Here is a 27,492-nt window from a genome sequence, read left to right as displayed (position 1 = left end):
AATCAAGACCCGTCAACACGGTTATCTCCTTCTCTGGATCCGATGGTGCACCATCAGAGGGACGCCAACCTCTGGCCATGTCGATCCCATTATCATCAGCAGCAACCCCGCGTGGCACCGGGAGTCTGAACGTTCCCGCAACGCAGAATACCGCGCCCGTTATCAAGTTTCGATGTCTCTTCACCCATGATGTCCGACGCAAAGCGAAGCGCTGGCACGATGGCTTCCTCCGGTACCATACATTTAACAAGCGGGTTATGGTCTACGATACCACCGGCTATTTCATTGGAGATTTGCATTGGCGACAGGACGAGGGAATTCAGGACGGAGACGAGCTGGAGCTGGACAAAGGCGTGCTGATCCAAGTTTGTGAGCCGGTGGAGCAGACACAGACAGACCTGTCAACGCTGCACAACAATAAGAAGAAGACGCAGGAGTCACCGACACAAGCAGCGGAACCGTCAGCTCCCTCATTTCGTGCCTCTGCTCCCCACCGGTCCTCGATGTCCTCTCAACAGCCGCGGTCCCTCAATGATGTCCTAGGCATTCGGAAAACACATGCTGGCTTGTCTGTTTCACCCTACGAGGAACGCCAACGTCAGAAACAGAAGGAAGACAGTCGGCTAGCGTCTGAAAGAGCGGCAAAACGTCAAAAGACCGCCCCGGCTGAAGTACCGACTGAGCGTCAACCAAGGCGCTTGGTCGCCAATCCACCGGTTCTCGTAGATTTGTCCGATTCACCCACCGAGAATGCAGCAGAGAGACCACAGAAACCAAAAAGTGTTCCTGGAACTGTCGCTCTGCCGAAGAAGAACCCTATTTCAAAAGGGCCTGCTTTACCGGTACTGAAGGATCCAGTCGTTGATGTTCAGCGCGACGTTGGGAAGCATCAAAACTCATCAAACAATGCCCCGTCTTCAGCGTCAAGATCATATTCAGCGCACTCATATTCGGAGGCGCCAACGAGAACACTCCGCTTAGCCACAAGCCAGCCTCGTAAGAAGCTCATGTATCAGGCATTGCTCCCTAATCAGACACCTGGAAACACAGCACGTACGGTGCCCTCGGGCGCTCAAGACAGGAAAATCGTGCCACCACAGTCGAGATCGCAGTTAGTATGTGCTCTGAGACATCACCAGGGCCCTGGCTAACTTGTCTAGCGAGATTGAACTTTTTCCGACTGCGGATCCTACCTCGACTAATATGGACTTCATACCGACTGAGTCTACCATGTTCGTTCTTGAAGAGGTGGCTGACAAGCCAGTGCCCGATCCACCTCAACTTCTCCATAGAGAGCGGCTGGGCTGCCCTGCAGCACGAAGTCCAGTGGAAGCTACGACGTCTGCAGCGAAGGCGCAACCCTTACAACCCACAACAAGCAATAGCCCTGGCCAACTGAGCGTGCCTGGATCATCCTCAATCAACCAAAGTGCCAGGACGCAAAGCATGCATCCACCGAAATCCGCGTCCAAAGGACTCCGCAAAGCCCTGTCTGATCCGACAGCGTTGACAACGAGCACCAGCGTGCAATCACGGTCCCTGCTATCCAGGGGATCGGTCGACATATACCCAATCGAGGAAAATCCGCCGGAACAGGGGCCTTGGACGTCCGAGGCTCTCGATCTCTTCGACTTTTGGCCGCCAGGACGGCCGAAACCCAGCTGACTGTACCTCGTTTGCCTTCTGAACCATCATTGCAGCCTGTCTATTCAAGATGTTATGACTATGATACCCTAGATGCATGTACTTACATGAATAAATCGCGACTATTTTCTTACAGGCGTCCACTCATCTACGTACTCTTCTTCACCAACACACCGGAAATATACGGTATCGGGGACCGTCCAAACCACCTCTCCAACTCCACAAGCTCCCACCCCCCATCCCTGTCCGCCGCCGCTCGCAACGCCGTCTCCGTATTCCGATCCAAGCAGCAATTCCCAATAAACCAACTCCAGCCAAAGAACCCATACACGGCCTGCATCGCCCTCGCCACAATCGACCCCTTCGCCGTCCGCCAGGGATTAACCACATGTTCCACAACAAGCAACTTCCCCCCAGGCCGCAGCAGCGCATACAACTCCCGCGCCGTCCGCTCCAACTCCGGCACAGAGCACAAAACCCGCACACACACAATCGTATCAAAGACTCCGCCCGCGCTCGCCAGAACCTGCTCCACATCCACATCCCCGTCCCCGGCGGGAAGCAATCCCTCCCTCTGCAACTCCGGCACAAGCTCCCCCGCCGCAGCACCACAGGGCAGAATATGGTACTTCTGTCCCAGCCCCTCCTCTTCCGCGCGCGCGCACAGCTCCGCATGCAGACCGCGGCACGGCTCCGCGCCGTAAATCGCCTTGATGGCGGGTGCGCGCAAGCGGAGGAGCGGCATCTGCGTCCCTGTCCCGGGGCCGACGTCTAGCACGACACCCGAGGCTCTGGCTAGAATGGGAGGGATGAGGTCCGTTGAGTTTTGGATCTGAGGTGGCTGGAGTGGTGATTGATCTTGATCTTGGTTTTGTTGTTGGGCGCTTGGGCGCGCGGCTGGGCACGTAAAGTATCAGTACTTCGTGGCTATCACTATTGGTATTAGATTGAGGACGTGAAGAGCGAGCGTACAGCTGAAATCAACCCAGAAGCGGCCAAAGGCTTCGTCGCGGAGCTTGCTTGTTTGCAGGAGGGGAGCGAGTACTTCGCCCCGATGGAAGACTGCTTCGAAGCAGACTTTGGTGTAATCTGTGGGTGTTAGTATTTTTGTGAATGCATGTATAATGGGTTTATAGAGTAGAAATGCAAGTATAGCAAGCCTAGTTCAAAGCACTACAACAGTTGCGCGCATCTACCCAGGAATTGAGAAGTGCTGTTTCGTAATTGTGTATGGAGTGTCGCAGCCGCCGAGGTAAAGACTTACAGGTCATGGCCATAGCCAGCAGCTGACCAGGTTCAATCAGCATCCGGATCCATTCTCTCGTGGTGGGTTCATGAGCCGTCATGTTGATCTTATGTTGGTGTATATGCGTCTACTTATTTGTCGCTCGGAAGAGAATATGGACGTCTGTAGAGTAAATGAAGATGATGGATAGATTGTGGAGAGAAACACCGGATAAATGCTACGGACAATCCCCGACTCGCCGACTCGCCGACGCACACCCCGTTCAGGAAACCAACTCGGTGTTTGAAAATAGCCATGGCCGATAGGGCCACATAGCAGATAGGATGATATAAACTACAGGGTGAGACACTGTTTGGAACCCTTGATGTTCAATTCATGTTGGTGCCTAGAACACTTCCTGCGCCTTGCCTCTATGGCAAGCAGAGCTAGAATCACAATAATCAAGAACACTGACGGCCAACAGCAACGTGGTGTTACAACCCTATTATGACCAGTCATTCTCACCGTCATTACAGCCTCCGAAATGAGCCAAGATCACAGAAAATGGAAATGAAAAGGATACAGAGCGGTAGACTTGTGCATTACTGGCACAGAATTTGTATAATGGGAAGAGTCAAGCCAAAACGAAGGATCGACCGAGGTGGATGTGAGGCTGATGATACGAACATAAGGAAAAAGAGGCCAAAAATTTCATGATGCAATGTGTGCAGAAGAATGGCAGAGAAAGAACAGGCACCGAAGAGTAGGGAGAATGTTCACAAGGATAAGTTCCAAAAGTCGACGGCATGAGTATGCGAGTGCGTATGACGAGTTGCGATAGCTGAATGCAGATACTCGAACATAGAGAAGAATGAAGACGAAGCTGGTCAAAAGACTCAGATGCTGATTTGCACGCTTATCAGATTTGCAGTATATCAACAAGGGGCCAAATAATAGTGCGAGGTTCTGCACAGAAGAGACTCGTGGACGTCAACAACAGCACAGCTGCTGGTTCAGTGATGCGAGTGGATTCGATTGACGCGTGGGCTATAACGACTCGTCCTTGAAAGTGAACTGACATCGTGCTTGCCATCGCAGCAAGCGCGGACGTTCTCCAGCCGATCGGAGTCTTGTTCCATCATACGCCGAAAGTCTTCTTCGCTATCACGCTCGTGCAGGCTGTCCGCAGGAAGACTCCCCTCGTGGATACTGGAGGTGGCATAGCCCGCCCGGCTTTTACGACCAAAAGATCCCTTAATCGTCGTATTGAGGATCGTGCTGAGACGGGATGTCGACCCCTGTCGGCCGTCATCAGGAACCTGGAGGCTCGATCCCTGTGACGGTGCACTCAGCGCGGGTGATACACGGCCCGGGGTTGCGGCCTGCCGTACAGACATGGCGGATGCAGCACGCTGCTTGGGCACATTGCGGACAGTACGGCTCCGCGACGAGGAAAAGGACATGCGCGTGGTCTGCTGGGACTGGGAACGGAATCCGGGATTGAACTCATCGATATCTTCCAGCGTGACATTATTATCCTGGCCTTCCCCAGATTCATCCGAGTTTCGAAGCAGAAGATACGAGAGCGCATTGAACCAAGTCTCGTGTCTCTGGCTAGTTGTGGCCGTGAATCGGACCCGGCGGCCTGGACTGACGACTTCTAAGCTTCGGCAATGAAGACCTGGCGGATAAGGGTTGTCGTCAGCCACGACTCTAACAGCCTCAATCGGCACACTCTTCGTCCGCAATTGATTCTTCCCAGCAGTTTGTGGGTCCTGTTCACTCCAGTACAACGTCCGGGTGTACGGATGAACCCAGAAGTAACGACGGTGCCTTGTATTGGAGACCTCCCCAGTCACAGTCCTTCTGGTATACTTCCAGAGGAACTCGCCGATCATAGTCTGAGTGATGGCCTGTATCATGCGAGGATCTGTTCCCGCTGCGTAACCGTTGGGCACGTGATTGGGATAGGCTTGGGTGTTGAAACGTTCTTCAAGCTCTGATGCAAATGAAGAAACGGATGATCTGCGGGACACTTGACTTTCCCGTCTGAACTGGGCTCGCGAAGTGTTTGTCTTGGAGGAATGAGCCTGAGTGCCAGATTCGCTTGGAGTCCATGGGCGCTGGGTGGAGTTTGATCGGTATGCGGAAGCCGGCGCCAGCGGAGGACCCATCAAACCAGGAGACGGGGACCGTTGTTCCAAGGACTTCTTTTCGGCTGCCATGATAGCTTCCCGGTGGTCCACGGGTAATGGTGGATGACTGAGGCTGTGCACACTAGAGGACAAGCTCGTAGAGCTCCCTGGGCGACGTTGAGCAGATTGGAGAGATGTCGTCGAAGCATGTTGAGTGGGACGAGGACGCGCCTTTGGCGTTGCAAAGGGCGACGGTCCAGCTTCCTTGGCTTTGTCACTATCAGGAGGAGACAATGGGCGCGACGAGACACGTTCCATCAGAATCTGATCAATTTGTTTCGATGACAATATTGTCTGGGCACCAGAATCAGCCTGGTTGGATTGGCGTCTCTTGTCGCGTGACACGGTGTTGCCAGAGATAGTGCCCAACGGTAAGGCGCCAGACTTTCGGTCTTCTGTGTCAGCAACTGCATCTTCGCTTGGGATATCTCTAGCGATCGACATGGAGTCTGCAGGTCGCTTTTCTTGCACGGCATCCCTCAAGTGCGCTGGGGGTATATTCTCATCGGCCAGCTGCAGACCGGGAATGATTGCAACAGGCGAAGTGGCTCCCACAGGAAGCGTCTCTACCGACCGGATTAACGAATATGAGAGCTCAGGTAGTAGAGAAACTGGCCGTTCGCGGATTTGTGGTGCAACAGGCTCAGTAGACGCTGAGCTGATATGGGAGATATCCAGTTTGGCGCTTTCAGACTGCACCACCTTATCTTCAACAATCACAACAGGCTCTGGTTCGGAATGCAATTTGGATTGGAGAGCTGCGATAGGTTCGGTCTGCTCAGCAAGTATCGAAGAAATCTCTAGCTCCGGAGACTCCATGCTTGTAGAGCGGTCTGCAACAGAGATAATAGGTACAGGTTCGAGCTCAGGGAGTGCTGCAGCAACGGGTAGGGTTTGTTCCGAAAAGATAGTCGAGACATCTAGTTGTGGAGTCTCCGTGTTCGTAGCGTGGTCTGCAAAAGACAGAACAGGCACCGGTTCTGGCTCGGGAAGAGTAACGGCAACGGGGACTGTATGTTCCGAGAAGACAGTTGAGACGACCATCTGGGGAGCGGATAGCTGCTCAGTTTCTGGAAGTCGTGCCATGAGAGGCTCTGTAGACTGAGAGGATATGGAGGACAATGACAGCTCCCTCGGCAGCGAAGGAAGTGCAACCGGTTCAGTTACTCCGCCGATGAAGTACGATGTAGTCAATTGCGGTAATACCGGGGCCACTGGGGGAGTCTCCTGGGATGAAATCGACGAGAAGTCTAGCTCAGCGACTGGAGGTGCAGGAACACTGGTCATCTCTCGTTCCGCGCCTGATGCATCGTCCCAAACCATCTTCGGTGGGGTCGGCACGCTGGGTACTTGATCACCATTTGACTCGGCGCCTGACTTGAGAGGTGTCCATTGGGTCGCAGAATTGACCAGTTTGGGTGGCTCCTCGGTGGTCATGCCGGCTCCAGCACTGGATGCAGTTGCCCTCGTTGGCGTGGCTGGTGCAACAGGCGCAGCCTCTTCAACCCCGGCAATTACAGGAGTAGCAGACTCCGTAGGTTGCCAGGGATCAGTCATCATGCCTGAATCGACCATCGTGGGCTTGGCCGGTACGTCCAGAATGGCCTCCGAGGGTCGTCGCGAATCAGCCGTAGGAAGCATACGGGGAGTGGACGCCTGGGAGTTAGCGCCAAAAGTTCCATCCTCATCCTCGCCGCCTTCAAGTTCTGCAAGTTCCTCGAAAAGACTGTGTCCTTCTGGGGGAGCCGAATTTTGGGTGAAGCTAGTCGCAGGCGACTCTCGTGCACTGGAAGGCCGGCTACTGTAAGCCATAGGGGCCTCTCCAGACGGACGGATTTTTCTGAGGACACTCCTCTTCTTCCTAAGCCTGTACCTGGGAGCGTGTGCTTGACTGGGGGACGCAAGAACTTCATCGACGTCTTCATCTTCATCTGCGGAAGTGGATGCCGTGCTGTGATATGAAGAACGGTCACGAGCCTTGGCCATGATCAAGGACGAAGAAACACGTAGGCGAGGGGTCCTCTGTACAGTATCCTCAGTCTCAGTCAGCTCATCAGTGTCAGAACTGCCATCAGCCATGCTCTCTATGCCAGTCTGGAAGGCTTCGCTTTCAGTTGCAGTTTCCCGCTCGTTGGCAGTCTCAAATGCATCGTCGGCCTCGGTAGCAGTGTGGTAAGCGTCGCTGGGGTAGCCAGAGGATTGTTCACCGGAACGGTCGCGAGTCAGCGAGGTCGAAGCGAGGCGTGTCGGGGTTGCATCGACGGCGTTGTCCTCCCACTCTGCGTCTTGGATCTCGATCTCAGTCGTCCCCTTGCGGCCAGCTCCGAGCAGATCTGGTCTCGCAGGTTTTCTGAAGGCATCTGGCTTGGTCTTTTGACGTTTGTTGGACAGACCTGCCGGGGCCACAGCTTCGCGGCGACGTTGTTCGATCTCATCCCGCGCCTCTTGTAGCATACGCTTCAATTCAATCTTTTCGGTCTTCTCGCGATGAATTGTACTCTTGAGATTTTGGATCATACGATGAGCATGGCCGAGGGAACTGCGCAATGTTTCGGTCTCTAGGTGATTGTGACGCGGTGTGAACTTGTTCGGAGACGGTGGTGGTGAGTTCTCTGGAGTCGCTTGGTCGTCGTCCGAAGAATGACGGTCTCGTGGCACTTCGAGCGTCGCATGCGCTTCCTGCTGACGAAGGCGCATCGCAACCACTTTGGCAAGCTCTTCGTTCTGGGAGTTTAACTCCTCAAGCTTCTTGTGAAGGGCAAGCTTCTCGGCATCTCCTGCATTGAGGTTCCTGCGCAGGAGGTGAATCTCAGCATCGTTGGCTTTCTGAGCAGCGGCCTGTTCCTCGATCAACCGAGCATTGGCCTGTTTCAACTCCTCCAGCTCCCGTTCAATAGCGTTCTTCTCTGACGTGACGGTACCGAGGGCGCTGTTTAGTCTGTTTTCGCGATCGGCGGCCTCCTTCATCGCGGTCGTCAGCTCGTGAGTTCGAGTTTCGAGATTCCAATTCTCGTCCTTGTAGCGCTCCTCGCTCTCATCCAGCGCCCGGATTCGCTGCGCGTACCCTTCTGCCTCCAGCTCGAGCCGTGATTTCTCAAGATTGGCATTCTTCAACGCCTCCTCGCGCTCAGCGAGCATGGCCTGCAATTGACGAACCTGGGCCAGGAGGGAAGTAGAAATCTCGGTCGCGAATTCAATGTCATGGACCCGGCTGGAGGGTTGGTTTCGTTGTTTCCGTGACGGAACGCTCACCTTGCTGGGAGAGTTGGTCGCTTGGCTGGCGAATAGGACGGGACTGAGTGGCGACTGTTGCTCAGAAGATCAGTATCTTGACAACGGTACAGAAAGTGTTCTGGCCTTACCTTTTGATCAAGCGAGGGCGTGCCCAGGTGGCCTTCATCACCACCCGCCAGACGTTTCGGAGCTAGGAAGGCTCTTGCAGTCTCACGACCAATTTCATTGTACTCCCTTTCCAGTTCCACGAGCTTCTGGCGCAGATCCGGTCCGATCTGGTTCTCATCCTGCTGCTGCTCTACCTCTTTCAACTTTTCCTCGAGCTCTCTCTGCTGTTCTATGAGCGCTGTGCCGAGCTTCGAAGCCTCCTCAAGTCTGCGCTCTGTCTCCGCAAGATGAGCTTCAAGAGCTCGTTTGGCCTGTGCCGGAGAAGGTGCATTAAGACTGAACAGCTGCGTGTCAAAAGATGAGTACCTATGCGCATCGCGGGAAATGCGCTCCTCCGTTTTTGAGACGAACGGGTCATCCATCGAAGTCATTCTGGAAGTAAGGCCTTGGCCTTCCGTGTATGTGATGTTGTTGCCTGTTTAGGTCGTGCGCACCACGTGGTGGTTCCTATCAAGCTGACCAAAATAAGGAAACAGCCGCCCTTGAATGCCGGAAACTCGTTGCCTCGTTCCTCGTTATCCCGGTCTCGATTTCAAAGCATCATCTGATCCGTCCTTCGAGCTTTCACGGTTCGGTATTCTCGATTTTCTGGTCGTGCGACCTACAAGAACCGGCGACGACGAGATATCCGGTGCCTGAATATCGAAGTTGGATGCGACAGTGGAAACGATAAGCGCACCGGTCGGTGGGCAAGGTGGCAGTGTCCGAGAATTGAGTTGGCAGAGGAAGATAGCGCACCAAATATCGTGAAATATCGAGAGAGAACGATCGCAAGCGAATGCGACCCTTCAAATCGAGCGATGTTTGTCCGGTAAGAGGGCCGTAAAACCTGCACTGGCGACGCTGATGACAACAAACGCGTTGTGGACGTAATGGGGAGTGTGCGTGGATGTAGCCAAGGTGTTGGACCAACCACAACAGACTAATGCAAGTTCAACACTCGGGAACGAGCAGCAGTGGTGAACTGGCAAAACAGGGAATATGACTCAGATAGTGGATTACAAGGTTGGATGAAGGACTTAGAATCGACTACGTCGTACAATTGGGCATTAAATCGGATAGAAAAGAGAATGAAAGAAAGGGAAGTAAAGAAAGACAATAGATAAATTGGGAATGGTGGACGAAGGGGAAAGAAGACGGAAAAGATTCAAGGAAAGCGAAAAGAGGGGAAGAGAGTGTATGAAAAAAAGAAAAAAAAAAAAAAAAGAAATGAAAAAAGAAGTCTAGAGAGATAGATAATAAAAAGATGATAATGGCTGTCTAGATGGACAACAACGAGACGAGAGCGACTCGTTGGGTGGGGAGACAAAGGAAGGAAGAAGAGAAGAGAGGGAGAGAAAGAGAGAGGACAGAGAGTGGGAGGAGAGCGAGGACTGGAGTAGAAGTGGAGTGAGGCACATCTGTTTGTTGCTTCAATCTAGGATAATAGTATGGGCCGTGCGGGCGATAGTTATTTCGTTTTGTTTCTATCTACTTGCGAACATCTTAATTGAGATCAAATCCCAGGATATGACAGTGCTGGAGAGAACAATAATGATCTGATATGTCAGAGATCAGAGATCTAGCTTACCGTTTGAGCGCTCAAATGGTACATGATGACGAGGGAGGATCACTAACTATTTGACAGGCTTGATCCATAATCCATTGTTATTGTTGCCAATGTCCAATAATCCACGCAACTAAGCAAGGCTATGACAAAGACCATACTTTAACTCTTTCATAATGGTAGATCTCATGAATAGTGCGCCGTTTACTGGTTGCCGTATGGAAATAAACGTGGTCAATTGTCCATGTTTATTTACGGTTCTGCCCAAAGTACTACTAAGGCTAAGGTACCACCACCTTCCCATGGTCCGTTATCCATGGATCGCGTCCCAGGAACATGGATGGATGCCCAAGGCCTCAAGGCGCTCTAACAGTCATGTGACACTTGTAATTAGTAATAATCACGTGGTCTATGATAATGGTGTGCTCTCTTGGTCTATAAACGGCAGCTATTCTCCGCGCCACAGCACGATAGTTCTGTCCAAGGAGACATTAGTCCCAAGAAAGATGGCGGAAGAAACTCAAGCTACAGACGCTGTTCCTCAAATCTCCTTCAAAAAACGCACCAACAAGGCCAAAGCCAACTTCCGCAAGAAGCCCGATACGCCGCCACCCGCTTCAGATTCCGACTCGGATTTCACATCGTCCGACGACGAAGAAGGTCGCCGGATCAAACGACGGCGCAAGAACGCCGCAGTGACTGCCTCTTCGGCTACAGCTGGCGCGCGCAGAAATACAGTCGAAGACCAACCCGCCACCGAAGCAGCCGCTATTCCCTTGACCTCGAGTAACGATGCGACGAAGCACTCCAACTGGTATGACGAGGAGTTGAGTGAGAAGAACCTCTTAGGGACGACAAGAGCTCGACCGACATCAGGAGCTCCATCTGCGCCCGATGGCACCTATAAGGGCTCCGCGAACTATTCGTCATTCATCCAGAAGAATCCCAATGCGCCTACCAAGCAGTTTGGTCCTATCAAAGCGCCTACCAACGTCCGTACGGTGACAGTCATGGACTTTGCGCCTGATGTATGTAAGGACTGGAAGCAGACTGGGTTTTGCGGTTTTGGAGGCATGTATTTCTTTTTCTTCCTTTGCTGACTGGTACAACTCTTACTAACCGTCCCGCAGATTCCTGCAAATTCCTTCACGCTCGAGAGGACTATAAACAAGGCTGGGAGCTGGACAGAGAATGGGAGATTGGTACAAAAGGCAAGCAATTGAGTGGTCGGGTCGTCTCGAAGCGAAGCGGCGACTCGAAGAGTGTGGAAGATGATGAGGACGATGAGGACGAAGAACTTCTCGAGAGCATTCCGTTTGCATGCATCATCTGCAAGAGCTCCTATAAAAATCCTATCATTACGAAATGTGGCCATTACTTTTGCGAGTCATGCGCCCTGCAGCGGTATCGGAAGAATCCCTCGTGTGCTGCATGCGGGGCCGGCACTGGTGGCGTCTTCAACGTCGCCAAAAAGCTGAGTCACTTGCTGGACAAGAAGAGAGAGCGTGCGAGAAAACTACGAGAGCAAGCGATCGCAGAGGGTGAGGAGGTCAGCAGCGATGAGGAGGAGGGTGACCAGGAGACTTAGTTTTTTCCTGCTCTGCGATGACCATTCATGAATGGCATGGCACTGTATCTAGTTGCGCTGGCCGCAAGGTACGGAGTATACAATGTATAAAAACAAAGCGAATCATGCTTCGGTTATATATTTTCTTATGTCTCTTTGATCTCGGACAGAACAGCCACTGCAAGTTTTGACTGCTGTTTTAAGCTTGCGCGCTTTTCCGATTTCTTAAGCTTGTCCACATATGGTTATCTTTCTAGGCAGCAACAAATACCACGAACAAACTACCAGGTAGTCCTGCAAGGAATGAGTATAACTACGTACTTCAATTTGATAATAATACTCCGTGATCTAATCCGCAATCTGAGACAGTGGTGCATAATGCAAGTGACCATGCTCCACTGACGTTGTATTCTACCTGGGTCAAAAAGCCTCACATGCAGCAACGTCCTACCAAATAGATAGTCGATGGACAAGGGCCAGCATCATTGTGAGATGCCACAGTGACTATCAGCCCCTATATTTAGATTTAACAAATACAGGGGGTAAGCAAGGCCTAATGAAGAAGAGTGAGCAGTCTTGAGCCCATGACCTTTCGCCCTTGTTCAATACCTACGTCAAACTACTCTGTCTTCTTAACTCACTTGATCGTCCTGATGATCTGGAGAATCAGTTACTTGGCTCGTCCATAACATTGGTTGAAGAAATTGACCCTGCTGATCAGCGGGATATCAGCCTCCACAACTTCGCAAACGCAAACTCATGGCATCATCGCCACAAAGAAAGGACAAGAGAAACATCGCAGGAAGAGCCACGGTTGCGGTGCCAGGCCACTTACGTACACACCGAGGTGGACAGAAATCTTGTCTGGGACAACGCCACGTGCGAACCTTGGTACGTTCCCCAGATTTCAAACTGCCTTTGAGGGCCTCAGAACCAACTGCCTGCTCCTCTCGGCGAACCGGCAGACATCCTCACGCTGTCAGACTATGATCACATTTCATCCCTCAATGCGACCATGATGAGCTTCGATGGACGAACAGACTGTCAGGGGCCAGCAAACGCCCTTCGCGACAATAGCGTTCTGAGCCGTCTGAGCGAGTTCAGTCCTAATATCCACTTTGAGCTGTCGAGAGCGCCAAGCTTCCCCGCTAAAGACGCTAAACCACGGGAGAGGTCCAGAATGGGTGAAAGACAGACGCGACTGGTTGACCCCTGGCCCCTGGGTCCTGGAGGGTCTCTTGTGTTTAGGTTTGGACGAGTTACTGGTTAGGTGACTGCCTAACGCTTCCAGTTGCTAGCAGTCAAACACAGACTTTACTAAGTGGATAACAGATACCTAGTACGTTGTAGTAAGTAGCGTGGCTCGGCCAGTGGAGAATAAGAAGATGCCCCTCAACGTCAAGCAAAATCCAGGGCCAAAATGAACCCGCCCCCAAAGGCCCCAACTCGGGACCCGTGGTTGAGAGACGAATCTACCTAACACTAATCGCCCCCGAGTCCAATATGGACAGGTCCCTTTTTCCTGGGTTGCCTGCTCTGGCCTCTGAAGCTAATACAAAGTTCACCCTTTCCGCTCCTGAGGTCTTCTTTTCTCTTCAGTTTCTGTTGCCTTTGGTTTGCGGTTGATATCTTTCCCTGGCGGCCTGCTCTCACCCGGCTTCTTTGCTTGTCCCCATACTACTTTTAATATATCAGGCTGGTCCCTAACTCAATGGCTAAACTTTGATGTTGATCTCAGGGTGTTATTGTTTGGATACACCATATGTGCGATCGTGGTTGGTATAGCGAGTCATTCATATTGGAGCAACAATCACAATGAAAAGCAGTTCTCGAATCATATGCTGCGCGACTCTGCTGCTCCTAATACCGCTCTATCTTGTAAAGGTGCACCTGGAAGATTTCTGCGACACGTACCGTGCAGGCACATACCTGGTCGACTGGGCCAAATCGCGATATTCCCCGCAGACCGTTCCAACCATCCCTCATGGACGAACAGGCGACAAAGTTATCGTCATGGCTAAGCTGGAAGAAGAACACACGGAGTGGGTTGAGGAAGAACTGCCAGAGTACGTCGAGCAATCCTTGCCCCAAATCATCTACATTACTAACAAACATCGACAGCTGGCAGCGCGCAATCTACACCGTCAACCCCTCCAAAGCAACCACCGCAGACAACAAGAAGCTTACCACCCCGCTGAACAAAGGCCACGAGTCCATGGCCTACCTCACTTACCTAATCGACCACTACGACGCCCTCCCCTCCACCATCGCCTTCCTTCACTCCCACCGCGCCGGCTTCTTCTTGGCCTGGCACGTCGACGCTCCGCTCCACGATAACGTAGCAGCCATGCGCGCTCTCCAGCTCGACTTCGTCCAGCGCAACGGCTACGTCAACCTCCGCTGCAACTGGAACCCCGGCTGCAAGGCCGCCCACCGTATCAACCGCCACATCACAGACCAGGTCTGGGCGGAGATTTTCGATGGAACGAGTACCCCACCGCTGAATGCGACGACGTCCCCTGCAAGTGCAGAAATGGCCGCGGATGCAGCGCCCCAGCAGAAGTTCCTGGCGAAACCGAAAGAAGTCGGCGCCGCGTGCTGTGCGCAGTTCGCCGTGTCGCGGGAGCAGGTCCTCCAGCGGCCGCGCGACGATTATATCAGATTCCGGCAGTGGGTTATCGATACCGACAAGGACGATGCGTCGAGTGGGCGGGTGATGGAGTTCCTGTGGCATGTTATTTTCGGCCAGGAGGCTGTATAGTAAGTTTGGCTGACTATATTTTCCCCCGACGAATGTGGGTGAGGGCGGGGCTAACTTTTTTTTGTAGTTGTCCAGACGAGGAAGTTTGCTATTGTCAGGTCTATGGGAAATGCTGAATTCGCAGCCTTAGCCTGCGATGTCCTTTTGCTGTTGTCCTTTTGCGATGGCGTTTATATATAGACGATTGTCATCTGAGATACCTGGTCGCTTATTACCCTGTACATATAGACAAATTTGGTATATTTATCAGAAACCTGACATGTGTCTTACCAGGACATCATTATTGTGATGAACGTGTTGAAGTGTTAAAGTCTTTTTCTGGTCATACAGGCACATCGTTACCCACTAACTGTCTCAAGTCACACGGACACGAAGCTCTCATTTAGACTCCATGTACTCCTCGACTCGCTCAATGAGATCCGCTTTCTTTCCCGCTGTCGAGCGCCCATGAGCGGTCAGGAAGTCCTTGAGAACCGCTACAGTAAGCTGTGTCACATATCACCCGTTAGCAACCTTCAGACAGTCGGCATGCAAGCAACTCACCTTCGAAAGGCTTCCTTTCTCATAGTGAAGCCGGACCTCGACCTCCACTCCTTCAGGCCCGCTTTCTGACTTGATCCGTTTTGACGGATGACCGGAACCTTCGTCGCCATCGGCGCCTCGATCTTTGGCGCTCCGTTTCGCCAAGGTGCTCTTTGGGCCATGCGCTGCCGGTGCCGCGTACTGTTTCTCTAATTCGTCGGCCCACGACAGGACGTACTCCCCAGCACGCTGGGACAGGTTAGTCAAGCTTCGTCGCGAAAAGCGCAGAGACAAAGAGAACAACTAAACGGAAAGTAACCCACCTTGTCAATCTGGCGGTATTTCGGTATTGTTTTGTCTTCGGGCTTTTCAGGAAGGTCTTCATCTAGTGCAAGGGCCTGCAGAATGCGATAATGCCATTGGAGCGCTGCAGGGTACAATCAGCATTACTCGTCAATGAATTAGAACCTCCCAGCTTACATGGATTTGGATATTTCTGCGGTTCGTATGATGCCTTGGGAAGCTGCAGCTGTTGCACGATTGTCCGCATTTGGTCGATCAAGGGCTCTGGCGCTACATTCAATGTTGTTTCGGGATTTTGTCGAACATCGTCTGCGTATGGTAGGGGTATAATCCACATTCCAGGAGGAAATTTCTGGACGCCATTTTCGTCGACCTTCTCTTCACCCGCTATCATTGCGCCCAGCACTGGGGCCGCGTTTTTGCGCGGAATGAACCAGACAAGAGCCATTTTGTGATCCTTCAAGAGCTTCTGGTGCAAAGCAGAGAAGACACGCGTTGAGCCCACGTAGTCCTCCTCAGAAGGGTAGATGAAGAATGGGTGCTTGACGTTGGCCCAGAAAGGGAGAGCGGAGAGTGGCTTGAACCCAATGATACGGATCACTGGGTCGCCGAAGTGTCTCAGGGCCTTTTGCTCATCGGGAGTGAAGGACACCTGATCGTTACCGAATTTATATGCTTTCCGTATCTCTGACTTTTCAACGGTGCGAGCAGTATCATCTGCGATCTGGGTAGTTACTCCTTTGACGATCTGAGGCTTCTCCCCGCCAAGCCAGACATAACAGCTGCGTGCAGGTGCCTGGCGTTTGAACAAGAGATATCCTGTCACTGAGATCTTGAAATTCGGCCCAACCTCCAGGGGCATGTTCGAAAAATGCGCTCGTCGCGGGACCGACCGGGAATTTATGCTGGACAGAAGGCCGTTCAGCAGCGAAATCCCATCTCCGGAGGCAGTCGACGCCTTTGAATCGTCTTTCAAGTACAAAGGAGCCTCTGCATCAGTTGGTGAAGTTCTGTAGATGATATCCTGTACAATGTGAGCCACAAATTCGCCTACAGTGACAGTCAACGCCGGCTCGTCTTACGTCGTAAAACTTGGAGCTGTCGAACTCATGCTCGGGCTGAGAGATCGGAAACAGCTCAATGGTCACCCCCAGATCGTAGAGATCTTTCGCGCGGACGGTGGCAGCCGATCGCTGACTCTTACTATCCCCGTGAGGGTTATCATTGTCTGTGACGATGAACAATCGCCGGGATAGAAAGTTGGGAGCTTTGGATGTGAATATCTGATTCGCACAGAAAAGTACATTGGCCATGGAGACCCGCTCTTTCGATGGCACGAGCACATTTCTTGCTTTCCCTTCGTCCTCTGCCAGAGCACGGAGTTCTTTCACCTCCCGTGCTGAAGGGACATCTAGATCCGTAAAAAGGTAGCAGTGAGGATACGATAGATCCCCACGGCTGTTCTCATCCTCGTCGTAGAATTTGGACGCCTGCGTCCCGTACAGTAATACGCCGATCATGTCATGAGGATTGGATATAATGCGCTGTTGCATGAGGTGGTATGCGCATTTCAAAGCCGCGGTGGTTGGTGATTCTTCCACTCTCTTCTTGGTGTCAGATGATGGACGCGAAGTCAACATTGAATCGCTGACTTCGATGGCGAACAGAACGGCGTCCTTTACTGCTTTGTAGCCCTGAGAGCCCTATTTAGTGTATAACGCCTTGACAATGGCAGGATTTCGCATACAGTCTCATCGATTTCCTCCTCCTCTTCCCCTGCCTCATCATCCCGGTATGGATTGTCATCAGCCATGATGAGCCTCTGTAGTAATGAAGGGATTTAAAAAATTAAAGCCTAGGAACGAAGGAGCAAAAAAAACAAAAAGTACATTGAAAGCAAGAAGATATGGTCGGTATTTACATCACCACCTCCTTCTCTGCCTTGAGTCCTACCGCTCTGCTGCCTGCATGCCCGCCGCCTTCACGAGTGACGCGATCTCATCAAATAGGAGCAACGCGGCGAAACACGAATATCACGTGATTGTGCCAAGGCTTGCTGACCCCAAATCATTGCTGATTGGCCGAAACTTCTAGCTGCCGCTGTTCCGTCATCAACCACCTGAGTGCCTAGGTACCTACCTGGTTCTCCAGTTACAATTCCTTCTTGCCACAATTCTTTCATTGAGTGGTCAAATACTATTCGGTGTATTCTGTGGGCTCCAGTGTGGCTGATGATAGACAGATAGACAGCGGCCGACCTTCTCGAATACATTGTCATCGCACCTCTCCATGGCTCTCCGCCGGCCATTAACGCTTCCGAGGCACATACTGAATGGAGCTTGTTCAGGTGTGCGATCAAATCTGTCTCGCACCGCTCTGACTTATGTGCAGGAGCAGAGGAAGGGCCTTGCAACAGCAGTTCCCCCGGTCACTCAAGATGCAACAGGGTCCAAGGGCCCCACGGCAATGGTCTTCCTCAACATGGGTGGGCCATCAAAAACTGACGAAGTAGAAGATTTTCTGAGCAGATTATTCGTATGCACCGCTCAATATACCCAACCCAACCACTCTGACCGAGACGCGACTGACAATTTTTGTTTTCGTATTCCAGGCCGATGGTGATCTGATTCCTCTCGGACGACTTCAATCCTACCTCGGCCCGCTCATCGCTAAGCGCAGAACCCCAAAGATCCAACGGCAATACTCGGATATTGGTGGAGGCTCGCCGATCAGGAAATGGTCCGAATATCAGTGCGAGGAAATGTGCAAATTGCTGGACAAAATCAATCCCGAAACCGCCCCTCACAAGCCTTACGTCGCATTCCGATACGCCGACCCTCTGACGGAGGAAATGTACACAAAGTTATTGGAAGATGGATTCGGCAATGGGAGAGGAGGGCGCGCTGTCGCATTCACACAGTACCCCCAGTACTCATGCTCCACGACGGGTAGCTCGCTGAACGAGTTGTGGAAATGGAGGACCAGACTGGAAGGCAAGCGTGCAAATGACGACATGGACCCCTCTGGTGCCATCCAGTGGAGTGTCATTGATCGATGGCCAACGCACCCCGGCCTCGTGGAGGCTTTCGCCCGGAACATTGAGGAGCAGCTGAAGACCTACCCGGAGGAGAAGCGGAACGGTGTCGTCCTCTTGTTCTCAGCCCACAGTCTGCCTATGAGTGTTGTCAACAGAGGTGAAGCTTCCTAACCGATCAACAAGATCTTCTCGCTAACACATCTCCTAGGTGACCCATACCCTGCTGAAGTCGCTGCAACTGTGCATGCTGTCATGCAAAGATTGAATTTCAGCAACCCTTACCGACTGTGCTGGCAGTCCCAGGTGGGACCGTCAGCTTGGCTTGGAGCCCAGACTAGCGATACGGTCGAAAACTATGTCAAACGTGGACAGACCGATATCATTCTAGTTCCCATTGCCTTCACCAGCGATCATATTGAGACTCTGTACGAGTTGGATTTGGAAGTGATTAAGGAAGCAAACTCCCCGGGAGTCAAGAGAGCCGAGAGTCTGAACGGCAACCCCATTTTCATCCAGGCACTAGCAGATATTGCCCAAGAGCACCTCCATAAGGGAGAGAAGTGCTCACTACAGATGACTCTGCGCTGTCAAGGCTGTAAGAGCGACCGGTGCCTGGAGCAGAAGAAATTCTTTGCTGGTGACCAATTTTCTTCTCTTGTAGTTTAGTTTATTTCTATTATGGCTGTTCTTAGCCATTGTATACAATGTTAGGAGCCATTTTCCTCGGGGCGCTAGGTTGTGCTGTCATACGAGGTGATTTATTCGCGGAGCGCAGCAAAGCAATGTATATTGTTGAAGAGTCCGAGCATATAATCTCATTGCGTTGGTCTTCAACGGTTGTGACCTCTATATATAACAATATTGAAGGGACCATTTCCCAGAGTCTCTAGTCAACCTTGACAGTTATTTTGTCACCATGCAAAGCCGCACCTGTGCAACAACAAATCACGATCCGGTCGTAGTGTCGGCGTACCTTATCGAGAAATTGCCCGAGATTAGTCCAACTGCTCAAATCTCAACGCCTGATAAGAGTTGAACAAACTCTCATAGCGTTGGTTGATGATTTACGTGGTTGGTCGGGATCGGGCTGACGCAAAGCCCAACGGCGGCGAACTCACTCCAACTCCGTTCCCAGTTCTCGTATCGAATTTATAATTGGTAATCATGAGTTCATGACAGCCATGTAGCGTACGTCCACTTCGGCCCCCAAGCTATCTCCATAATCATCACGATTCCCTTCATTCTTGGCCATCCCCTCGCTTGATCATTACATTGTTTCGTCCCAGGGTTGAGAGCCGTCTGTGTTACATATGATTCCCAATCTATTGTTATCATCAATGCCGCCAAGCAAATCGCGAATGTAGATTTCATACTCCTTTCACCTCGGGATTTAGGAAACTTCTCATTTTTTATCGAATTTCTTTATCGCCAGCGATGGAGAACGAGGAAGCGTTTGAGGCTGATGCACAGCTGCACGCCAGAGCTGTCTCGTCAAATTCCGGCGTTCGAACCACTTCAGGTGACAGTATCAAGGACACAGTCCGATTGCGTGTCCACGAAACAACGCCGTTACTAGCAGGCCATGGAAATGCGGAAGGCTCTGAGCAGAACGCAGCTAGCCAGAGGGCCGGTTGCTGGAATTTCTTCAGACGGCCCCATGTGCGTTGAGACAATGCTCCCGATTCAAACCCATCCATCGCGTTCTGATCTCTTTCTAGGTCTTTTGGTTGTTTCCGTTTCTGCTTCTCTACATGCTAGGGTTTGCTGGTGTTGCCGTCCCCAAGATCAACCTGGTTCTTTCTCTTGTTTGCAGAGACTATCTTTCCAAGAAGGCTTCACAGGATCCTAGCTTTACGTATCTGCCTGTTATCATTGGGGAAGACAACCCCCAGTGCCAGGTGCCCGAGGTGCAGTCTCTCGTGGCTCGATTTCAACTCTACCTCAATTTGATTGCAGGAATTCTGTCCGCATTGGTCAGTCCGCGGCTCGGTCATATGTCAGACCGTTATGGCAGGACAAAGTTGATCGCCCTAAGCTCGCTTGGAGCTGTGCTTGGTGAAACACTCACAGTCCTCGTAGCAGCCAGGCCGGAGCACTTTTCCATCAACCTACTCCTAGTAGGCGCTGTACTGGACGGCATTGGAGGCTCGTTCACCACGGTATTGGCCCTTGCTACCTCTTATGCCTCCGATTGTACTGCCCCAGAAAAACGTAGCGTCGCATTTGGCTATCTTCACGGCGCTCTCTTTGTTGGATTGGCGTCTGGGCCACTCATTGCAGCGATCGTCCTGAAGAAGACCGGGGAGATGATATACATTTTCGCTGCGGGCCTGGCGTTCCATGCGCTGTTCTTTTTCATGGTTCTGCTCGTCATTCCAGAATCGCTGTCAAAGGAGCAACAGCAAGCTGCGCGAGAGAAACACCAGATGAGATTCACTCAAAAGGAGACTGCTGGCTGGTTTTCTCCTTGGTTTCAACATCTGAACCCAAAGAACCTCATCACACCACTCTCTATTTTGTGTCCGCCTGTTGGACGTCCCAGCTCTCTTTTTCCTAACCGCAAGGGCGCAAGCCCTGCCCTGCGAAGAAACATCATACTTCTTGCTGCCATTGATACAGTCGTATTTGCTGTTGCCTTTGGCACCGCCCAGATTGTGGTTATTTATGCTGAGTTCATGTTTGGATGGGGAAATGTCGAATCCAGCATCTTCATCTCGGTCGTCAGCACTGTGCGCGTGCTCGTTCTTTTCTTGGTGCATCCTATCGTCACACGCATCTTCCACAAGCGTACCGCTGAACTGCGCGCTATCCCCGGCTCCAATAGGGTGGAGCTTGTGGTTATGCAGATATCCATATTTTTCGATTTTCTTGGCTATGTGGGATATGCACTTGGACGAAGCAGTGCGCTTATGACACTATCGGGCATTGTCGCCGCTCTAGGAAGCCTAGCTACGCCTACGCTGCAATCATCGTTGACCAAGCACGTGCCTCGTGATCGAGTCGGGCAAATACTCGGTGCTAAAGGACTCTTGCATGCTCTGGCTAGAGTGATCGCGCCTACTTTAAGCAATCTCGTCTACAGCCTGACAGTGGGCAAATATACTCAAACAGTCTTCGTTTCTCTGGCGGCTGTGTTGTTCTTGGCAATCTGCAGTAGCTTCTACATATCACCAAGTGGTTCGGCATTATTCCCCTCCACATAGTAGATACGAAATGCTAACGCTATGCAGTGTCCATTGACGAGTCTCAGCCAAGCAGTCCTCTACTTGAGGCCAACGAAGACGGGGAATTGGATGAGGACACTCTCTTACGGTCTTAGAATTATATACAAGGTGGAATTAGTGATAGACCATTTGCTGTAATGTGTACGTTCTTGGTTTCGGCGTACGGAGTGCCTTGAGTAGCAATGGGTTCTGAATATCAAGATCGTTAATTCATACTCTCCGCGATGAAGCCTGGAAGAGCTGGCTGCGAAGATATCTCTATCCTTACAAAATAAGGGATACTCTGGGAATTTTTATATCCAACGGTCAGTTATACAGATTCAAGGGTCGCAGGAAAACAACAGAAATATAGCAGATTCCTTAGATTTGATGGTGGTAGTCGTATGATCCTAGCTGGATCCGGAGAGCGATCGGAGGACTACGGCACGCGACAAAGCCTGCAAGTGCACCCACCGTATGCAAACTTTCCGCTGGAGCTCAGGAAAAGTCCACTGAAACTGCCCAGTCGAAGCTCCAACCCAATTGTGCCCATTGGCTTCCCTCAACTTTCTTTCGGGCATTGTCCCCATTAGTTGAGCTTTATCTTGGTTTACTGTTCATGTCAATGCTTCACAGGTGATACCCATAGAACCTGCCGCCTGCGGTGCAATAGGTTCTACCACCATGCTCTCGAAACCAACCAACAGTCCCCCGGCTGTCCCGTCTCGAAATGCTCTCCGGGTTCTGCGTAGATTAGCCCTTGCCGGCTCAACCGTGGGCAGTTTTTGCACGGTCGCAGCCATCACCTATGATGTCCATCGCCGAGTCCAAGTCGCCGAGCGCATTGTCGAGAATAAACGGGCCCTGCAGACATCCGCGCCTAATTACGATGCCACATCTGCCGCGAAACGACTCGCCCGTATGATGGAAGCAGCGGAAGCGGGTGAATTTATGGGACTGGCGTCGTTGAAGGAGGCAGACAGAAAGATACGAGAAGGGCAAGCTACCCAGGATGACGATGTGCTAGCTTTGCAGCAGGAGGGCTTTCGACGTCCGGGCATGGGGTTGGAGGATCCGCGAGTCGCAGTCCAGGTAGAGTCTTACCTGGAAACTGCACGTTCGCAACTTGTCGATGCGCTTACATCACGGCCGAATTATGGGAGTGGCTTGGATCGAAGGGATTTCGTTCCTCCCGAGCAGGTCCGGGTTGCGGACGCCATGGAGCGGACGAAAAATGCTATAGAGTTAAATTATGGCAACTCACCGGTTCAACTTTCGGATGCATCCGTGGAGAGCGACGAATCGCCGAGTGAAGAGCAGGTTCTTGTCCCGACACGGATGCAGGAACTACTCGATCGCGGTCGACCCATTGAGGCGGCCCAATATTTCCTGAACGCACATTCCGCATCATTGAATGGCATATCTTCAGACAGAAAGGATATGGCTGTGAAGATATTCTTCATCAATTGCAAAGAGGACAATGTTTTTATTGCCAGAAGTGTGTTTGAGCGGCTCGAAGAGGTGGATAAGATCACACCCGAGATGTGGAAGACGTTGCTGCTGGCTTTGGCGAAGAAAGGTTGCATTGAATCTGTTGCGAGCGTTTATACGCGATACATGCGCAAGTTCCCTTGCCCTCCGGAGATGGTGGACGTTGTGCTGCGGAGTCTGCTTGAGTCCCATCGACTCACCACTGCGAAATGGTTTCTCTTCCGGAATCTACAACATGACCGTGATTGTGGCTTGTGCGGAGCCTACCTCTCTGGTCTTTGGAGGAAGACAAGAAGCATCGAGTTGTTGAACGGGCAGTTAAAGAAGATTTTGACAATTCTTCCCAAGTTCGAAAAACAGCCTAGCGACAAACTGTTCAACCCGGTGATCAAGGCATACGTTGAATTTGGGCGGGTTGCCGATGCCGAAGCTCTAGTTCATGATATGACGACTATATATGGGCTCCCTCTTCGTTGCCGAACACAGGGCCTATTGGTGTACGCCAAGGCTCTGAACTGTGACTGGGAGGGAGTTGACGCTGGACTGCAAGAGATGCACAGGCTCAAGCTGACGAAACGACGGCGAGATTTTCTTCCCATTTTTGATCGAATATTTCTCGAGTACTGGGTCTCACATTCGGGGATTGAGATTCGCAATTTTGTCTTCCGGTACCTGGATAAATTTGACATAGTTCCCGACCGAGTACTTTACAAGCATATCCTGGAGGCCTTTGTGGAGAAAGGGGACAAGGAAATGATTGCTGAGTTTACAAGTATGGCGAAACAACGATCGTGGAACATCCCCATAAACGAGCAGCAATTCTTGGAGATACTACGGTCTCGTCGCCTCGCATTGGAAGGAGCACCAGTGGGGTTCTGGCAAATGCTGCAGGCAGCGCGTGTGAAGTACGGGCACAGCTCCACGTCTCAACGTATTATGGGCTATGACCAACAGTCATTCCCTTTGCCGGAAGTCAACAGCATGCCATATACACAAAATCCGCTATCGTGGTACCAGAGAACGATGCAAGAGACGACACCGTCAAAACCTGTCGACCAATATCAGAAACTCCATAAGCAGATGGCACATTATTTGCACGCTGGAAAGCTGAAGGAAGCATTGAGGTGTTTCCAAAATGCTAAAAATGCCCGGTTTCAGATGAGGCAGCTTCACGTTGAATTGGCGGTCATAGCGACTTTGCTCGAGGACGGTCTCAGTGCAGCGCGTACTCTCATCGAGACTGAATGGCGGAGTATCCGTCACCTTGTCCGCTTCTCTCCTATCTTCTTCCGTCAAGTCATGGCGGTCGATGAGGATGCAACTGGCCACATTATCCAGATGGCAGTCCTACGCTTCTACCAGCTTTGTTGGTCTACGAAGCACATGAAGGTCAAGCACCACCTTACCGTTGCGACATGCCGCCGCTTGATCTCCCAGCATAAGCCGGAAATTGCCCTGGAACTTCTGACGGCCGTGTACATGTCCCGCTATAGATTTGCAGCGACTTTTGACGGCGTTTGCATGAAGATGTTCGCTCGCGCCTTCGCCGCGACAGACAACATTCCAGGCTTACGGTGGTGTATTCTTACTGCTTTATCACGCGATAGTGCACTCAATCGTGATTTTGTGGTGGAAGTTCGCCGAATCTTGAGCACTTTAGGTCCACCTTCCGTGGAGGGTACCGTTGCCGGCCCTGTCACCCCTGAGCAGCTGGAATACCTTCATTATATCGCCGATCTGCTCGAGGAGAAGAACGAGGGGTGCTCCCCGTTATGGGAACTCAAACATGACGCTACACTCAAGCAGTCATCGAGACAACAGTTGAAGCAACCTCTTGACGCGAGACGTCTTTTCAGTCAGTCCGATGTCCGCGACACAGTCAAGGGATGGGACGAAGAATACGAGCTAGAGGCAGTGCTGGGTAGGATTGACAATGACCCGAACTCGATTGCTGCTCGATGGAACGAGACTCGTCGTTCTCATCAGAAGAGACGGGTTTATGACGATCGGTCTGATGCCATCTAAGGCATGATTGCAATTGCAACCCCTGACTGCGCCCTTTATTAGATCATGCGATAGGCTCCTTCGCCACTGTATATATACTATTGACCCTGTACTTTATTGTGCGGTTTTATTACTGCTATTACTACTCATCGGAAAAAGAATAGAGATGATGAGATTGGATACAAAGATCAAGGATATCGCTGGAACCCTTGCTCCTTTTGCAGGCACCAATGTTGAACGGTAGCCAATAATAACCATCGTGATTAATCGGATCACATCAGACCAGAAGATGCTCTTTTCCGGTCCCGATCCAGTTCTTTGATACCTAATTGATCATACGGTGTTCCTGGACTTTCTCACCAATAAGAATCAGGCGCCGCGGAGAGAGGAAAGTCTTTCACATGTCACGCCACTGCCCACTCTTGGCCCCTTTCCAATAAAAACACTTAAACTCAAAGTCTCCGCTCTTTTTCTATCTCCGCCATCCCATCATCCTCTTCATCAATTGCTTACCCTGCTGCTGAATCGCCGTCGCTCAGAGGGGGAAAGAAATATGCACCGTGCTTCTCACCAATTCAGTCGCTCCCATTGATTTTGCTGACCGAATTCCCTCCCCACCATGGCCACTAAATCTCCCTCCTTAGATGCGGACGAAGTCCGTCGACTCAAACACAACCATGCCGATGTCGTGATTATAGGCGGAGGGATTCTGGGCTGCGCGCTGGCAGTCGCATTAGGACGACAGGGACGGAGAGTCATCCTCCTGGAAGCCTCGTTGAAAGAGCCAGATCGCATTGTGGGCGAATTGTTACAGCCTGGCGGTGTACAAGCTTTGGAGCAGCTTGGTCTGCGCGAGTGTCTGGAGGGCATAGACTCGATACCTGTGGAGGGGTATTATGTTTCATATTTCAAAGATACCGTGACGATCCCCTACCCAAAGCCTACCCCCACGGCGCCCCCGCCGGAGGGCCGCTGCTTTCACCACGGCCGGTTTGTGATGAAGCTGCGCGAGGCCGCCATGGCATGCCCCAATGTCAGTGTTCTCGAGACCAAGGCGACGGACCTGGTCACTTGCTCGCACACCCAGCAGGTTCTCGGTGTCGAGTGCACGTCCAAGGATAACGTCCGGGCCTGCTACTTTGGCCACCTCACCGTCGTCGCTGATGGCTACGCCTCCAAATTCCGCAAGCAACATCACCCCCATACCCCCAAGGTCCGCTCGAGGTTCTGGGGTCTCGAATTGATTGATACGAAGCTCCCGAAGCCTTACTATGGTCATGTTTTGCTGAGCGATAATGCCCCGATACTCCTGTACCAGATCGGAACCCACGAGACCCGCATCCTCGTCGACATTCCCGAAAACCTCCCATCAGCGTCCGTCAAGAATGGTGGAGTGAAGAACCACATGCGAAACGTCGTCCTCCCTTCACTTCCTGAATCCGTCCAGCCGGCCTTCATCGCCGCCTTGGAACAAGGCCAGCTGCGATCCATGCCGAATTCCTTCCTCCCCGCCGCCGCGAACAAGACTCCAGGCTTGGTGATCCTCGGTGATGCCCTCAACATGCGACACCCGTTGACAGGAGGCGGAATGACGGTCGCCTTCAGCGACGTGGTGACGCTGCGCGATCTCTTGACCCCAGAGAAGGTCCCTAATCTTGGCGACACAAAGCGAGTCATGAAGCAACTCTCGACCTTCCACTGGGAGAGAAAGAAGTCGGCCTCCGTCATCAACATCCTCGCACAAGCACTCTACGCTCTATTCGCCGCAAATGGTGCGTTCATCTCCCCAATCCTTTCCTCGCTCACTCGCCCCTGAACTGAAGCGCAGTTAACTAACTTCCCACCAACAGACCAATACCTCCGAGCCCTCCAACGCGGCTGCTTCCATTACTTCCAACTCGGACTCATCGACGGCCCCGCCGGCCTCCTCGGCGGCCTCATTAAAAAACCTTCCGTCCTCTTCGTCCATTTCTTCTCCGTCGCCCTCGTCTCCCTCTGGGACCTCCTCCGCGAATACCCGCCCTACCTCTTTCCCGTCGCCCTCTTCAAATGCATCATGACCTTCTGGACCGCCTGCGTCGTCATCTTCCCATACATGCTAATTGAAGCTTTCTGCTGAGCAACACATTTGACATCATGATTAGTAGACGCTCGCGGGGTTCTGTATGGCGAGAAACCCGCGCCCTCTGCGTCTGTGTGTCTGCTTTCATCTTCCTTCTTAACTAGGTTTTCCTCTTATGTCGATAAAGATTTTCTAATTCTGTTCATCTGCGTCCATCTTATGTAATTACTTATTAACCCCATGTCGTCATACTTCTCTCTTGTGCTTGACTCTCCGACAATCCCCTTTCTGGCTGGCGTGTTCTGCTATTTCTGACGAAGATATCCTCAAGAGGTCATTGTTACGCTCTGTATGGATGCCATTGATGTATAGACGTTCCGTGTATACAGTTCGGGAAAAGAAGAGCTATAGAACCAAGACCCCTGGCCGATCAGCCTTCATTGATCTGCTTTCTATACAATTTCCAAATTTCCACATTTATTCATTGTCCATCCTGACTGGCATAATATCTAACACACTCACAAACACAA

The 27,492-nt window shown here is 51.8% G+C and overlaps 10 protein-coding genes across 10 annotated transcripts; 7 read left to right on the top strand and 3 right to left on the bottom strand.

The window, feature by feature from the left end:
• Positions 1–77: 77 nt before the first annotated feature.
• Aud_006124 (uncharacterized protein) lies at positions 78–1,665 on the top strand (the record flags this gene model as incomplete). The annotated part of the gene is made up of 2 exons (XM_043291031.1): positions 78–1,111; positions 1,161–1,665. 2 exons carry the CDS (start codon positions 78–80, stop codon positions 1,663–1,665), a joined length of 1,539 nt encoding a protein of 512 aa, XP_043146966.1.
• A 127-nt stretch (positions 1,666–1,792) lies between these two features.
• Aud_006123 (class I SAM-dependent methyltransferase) lies at positions 1,793–2,990 on the bottom strand (the record flags this gene model as incomplete). Its single annotated transcript, XM_043291030.1, has 3 exons — positions 1,793–2,541; positions 2,617–2,733; positions 2,909–2,990. 3 exons carry the CDS (start codon positions 2,988–2,990, stop codon positions 1,793–1,795), a joined length of 948 nt encoding a protein of 315 aa, XP_043146965.1.
• An 892-nt stretch (positions 2,991–3,882) lies between these two features.
• Positions 3,883–8,837, bottom strand: Aud_006122 (putative nuclear migration protein (ApsA); the record flags this gene model as incomplete). Its single annotated transcript, XM_043291029.1, has 2 exons — positions 3,883–8,370; positions 8,427–8,837. 2 exons carry the CDS (start codon positions 8,835–8,837, stop codon positions 3,883–3,885), a joined length of 4,899 nt encoding a protein of 1,632 aa, XP_043146964.1.
• A 1,681-nt stretch (positions 8,838–10,518) lies between these two features.
• Positions 10,519–11,600, top strand: Aud_006121 (U2-type spliceosomal complex subunit CWC24; the record flags this gene model as incomplete). The annotated part of the gene is made up of 2 exons (XM_043291028.1): positions 10,519–11,074; positions 11,143–11,600. The coding sequence occupies 2 exons, from the start codon at positions 10,519–10,521 to the stop codon at positions 11,598–11,600; spliced, it is 1,014 nt and encodes a 337-aa protein (XP_043146963.1).
• Positions 11,601–13,394: 1,794 nt separating this feature from the next.
• On the top strand, positions 13,395–14,340 carry Aud_006120 (DUF3431 domain-containing protein; the record flags this gene model as incomplete). The annotated part of the gene is made up of 2 exons (XM_043291027.1): positions 13,395–13,645; positions 13,701–14,340. 2 exons carry the CDS (start codon positions 13,395–13,397, stop codon positions 14,338–14,340), a joined length of 891 nt encoding a protein of 296 aa, XP_043146962.1.
• A 378-nt stretch (positions 14,341–14,718) lies between these two features.
• Positions 14,719–16,978, bottom strand: akuA (putative DSB repair complex subunit Ku70; the record flags this gene model as incomplete). Its single annotated transcript, XM_043291026.1, has 6 exons — positions 14,719–14,826; positions 14,884–15,111; positions 15,186–15,289; positions 15,343–16,189; positions 16,248–16,859; positions 16,913–16,978. 6 exons carry the CDS (start codon positions 16,976–16,978, stop codon positions 14,719–14,721), a joined length of 1,965 nt encoding a protein of 654 aa, XP_043146961.1.
• A 476-nt stretch (positions 16,979–17,454) lies between these two features.
• Aud_006118 (ferrochelatase HEM15) lies at positions 17,455–18,868 on the top strand (the record flags this gene model as incomplete). Its single annotated transcript, XM_043291025.1, has 3 exons — positions 17,455–17,700; positions 17,777–18,359; positions 18,411–18,868. The coding sequence occupies 3 exons, from the start codon at positions 17,455–17,457 to the stop codon at positions 18,866–18,868; spliced, it is 1,287 nt and encodes a 428-aa protein (XP_043146960.1).
• Positions 18,869–19,636: 768 nt separating this feature from the next.
• Aud_006117 (putative tetracycline-efflux transporter) lies at positions 19,637–21,521 on the top strand (the record flags this gene model as incomplete). The annotated part of the gene is made up of 3 exons (XM_043291024.1): positions 19,637–19,861; positions 19,921–21,379; positions 21,433–21,521. 3 exons carry the CDS (start codon positions 19,637–19,639, stop codon positions 21,519–21,521), a joined length of 1,773 nt encoding a protein of 590 aa, XP_043146959.1.
• Positions 21,522–22,089: 568 nt separating this feature from the next.
• Aud_006116 (pentatricopeptide repeat protein) lies at positions 22,090–24,921 on the top strand (the record flags this gene model as incomplete). The annotated part of the gene is made up of 1 exon (XM_043291023.1): positions 22,090–24,921. The coding sequence occupies one exon, from the start codon at positions 22,090–22,092 to the stop codon at positions 24,919–24,921; it is 2,832 nt and encodes a 943-aa protein (XP_043146958.1).
• A 598-nt stretch (positions 24,922–25,519) lies between these two features.
• On the top strand, positions 25,520–27,019 carry erg1 (squalene monooxygenase erg1; the record flags this gene model as incomplete). The annotated part of the gene is made up of 2 exons (XM_043291022.1): positions 25,520–26,672; positions 26,751–27,019. The coding sequence occupies 2 exons, from the start codon at positions 25,520–25,522 to the stop codon at positions 27,017–27,019; spliced, it is 1,422 nt and encodes a 473-aa protein (XP_043146957.1).
• Between the last annotated feature and the right edge of the window lie 473 nt (positions 27,020–27,492).

Source organism: Aspergillus udagawae, assembly GCF_001078395.1.
Source record: "Aspergillus udagawae IFM 46973 DNA, scaffold_4, whole genome shotgun sequence".
NCBI lineage: Eukaryota > Fungi > Ascomycota > Eurotiomycetes > Eurotiales > Aspergillaceae > Aspergillus > Aspergillus udagawae.
This window is presented reverse-complemented; position numbering and strand designations above follow the sequence as displayed.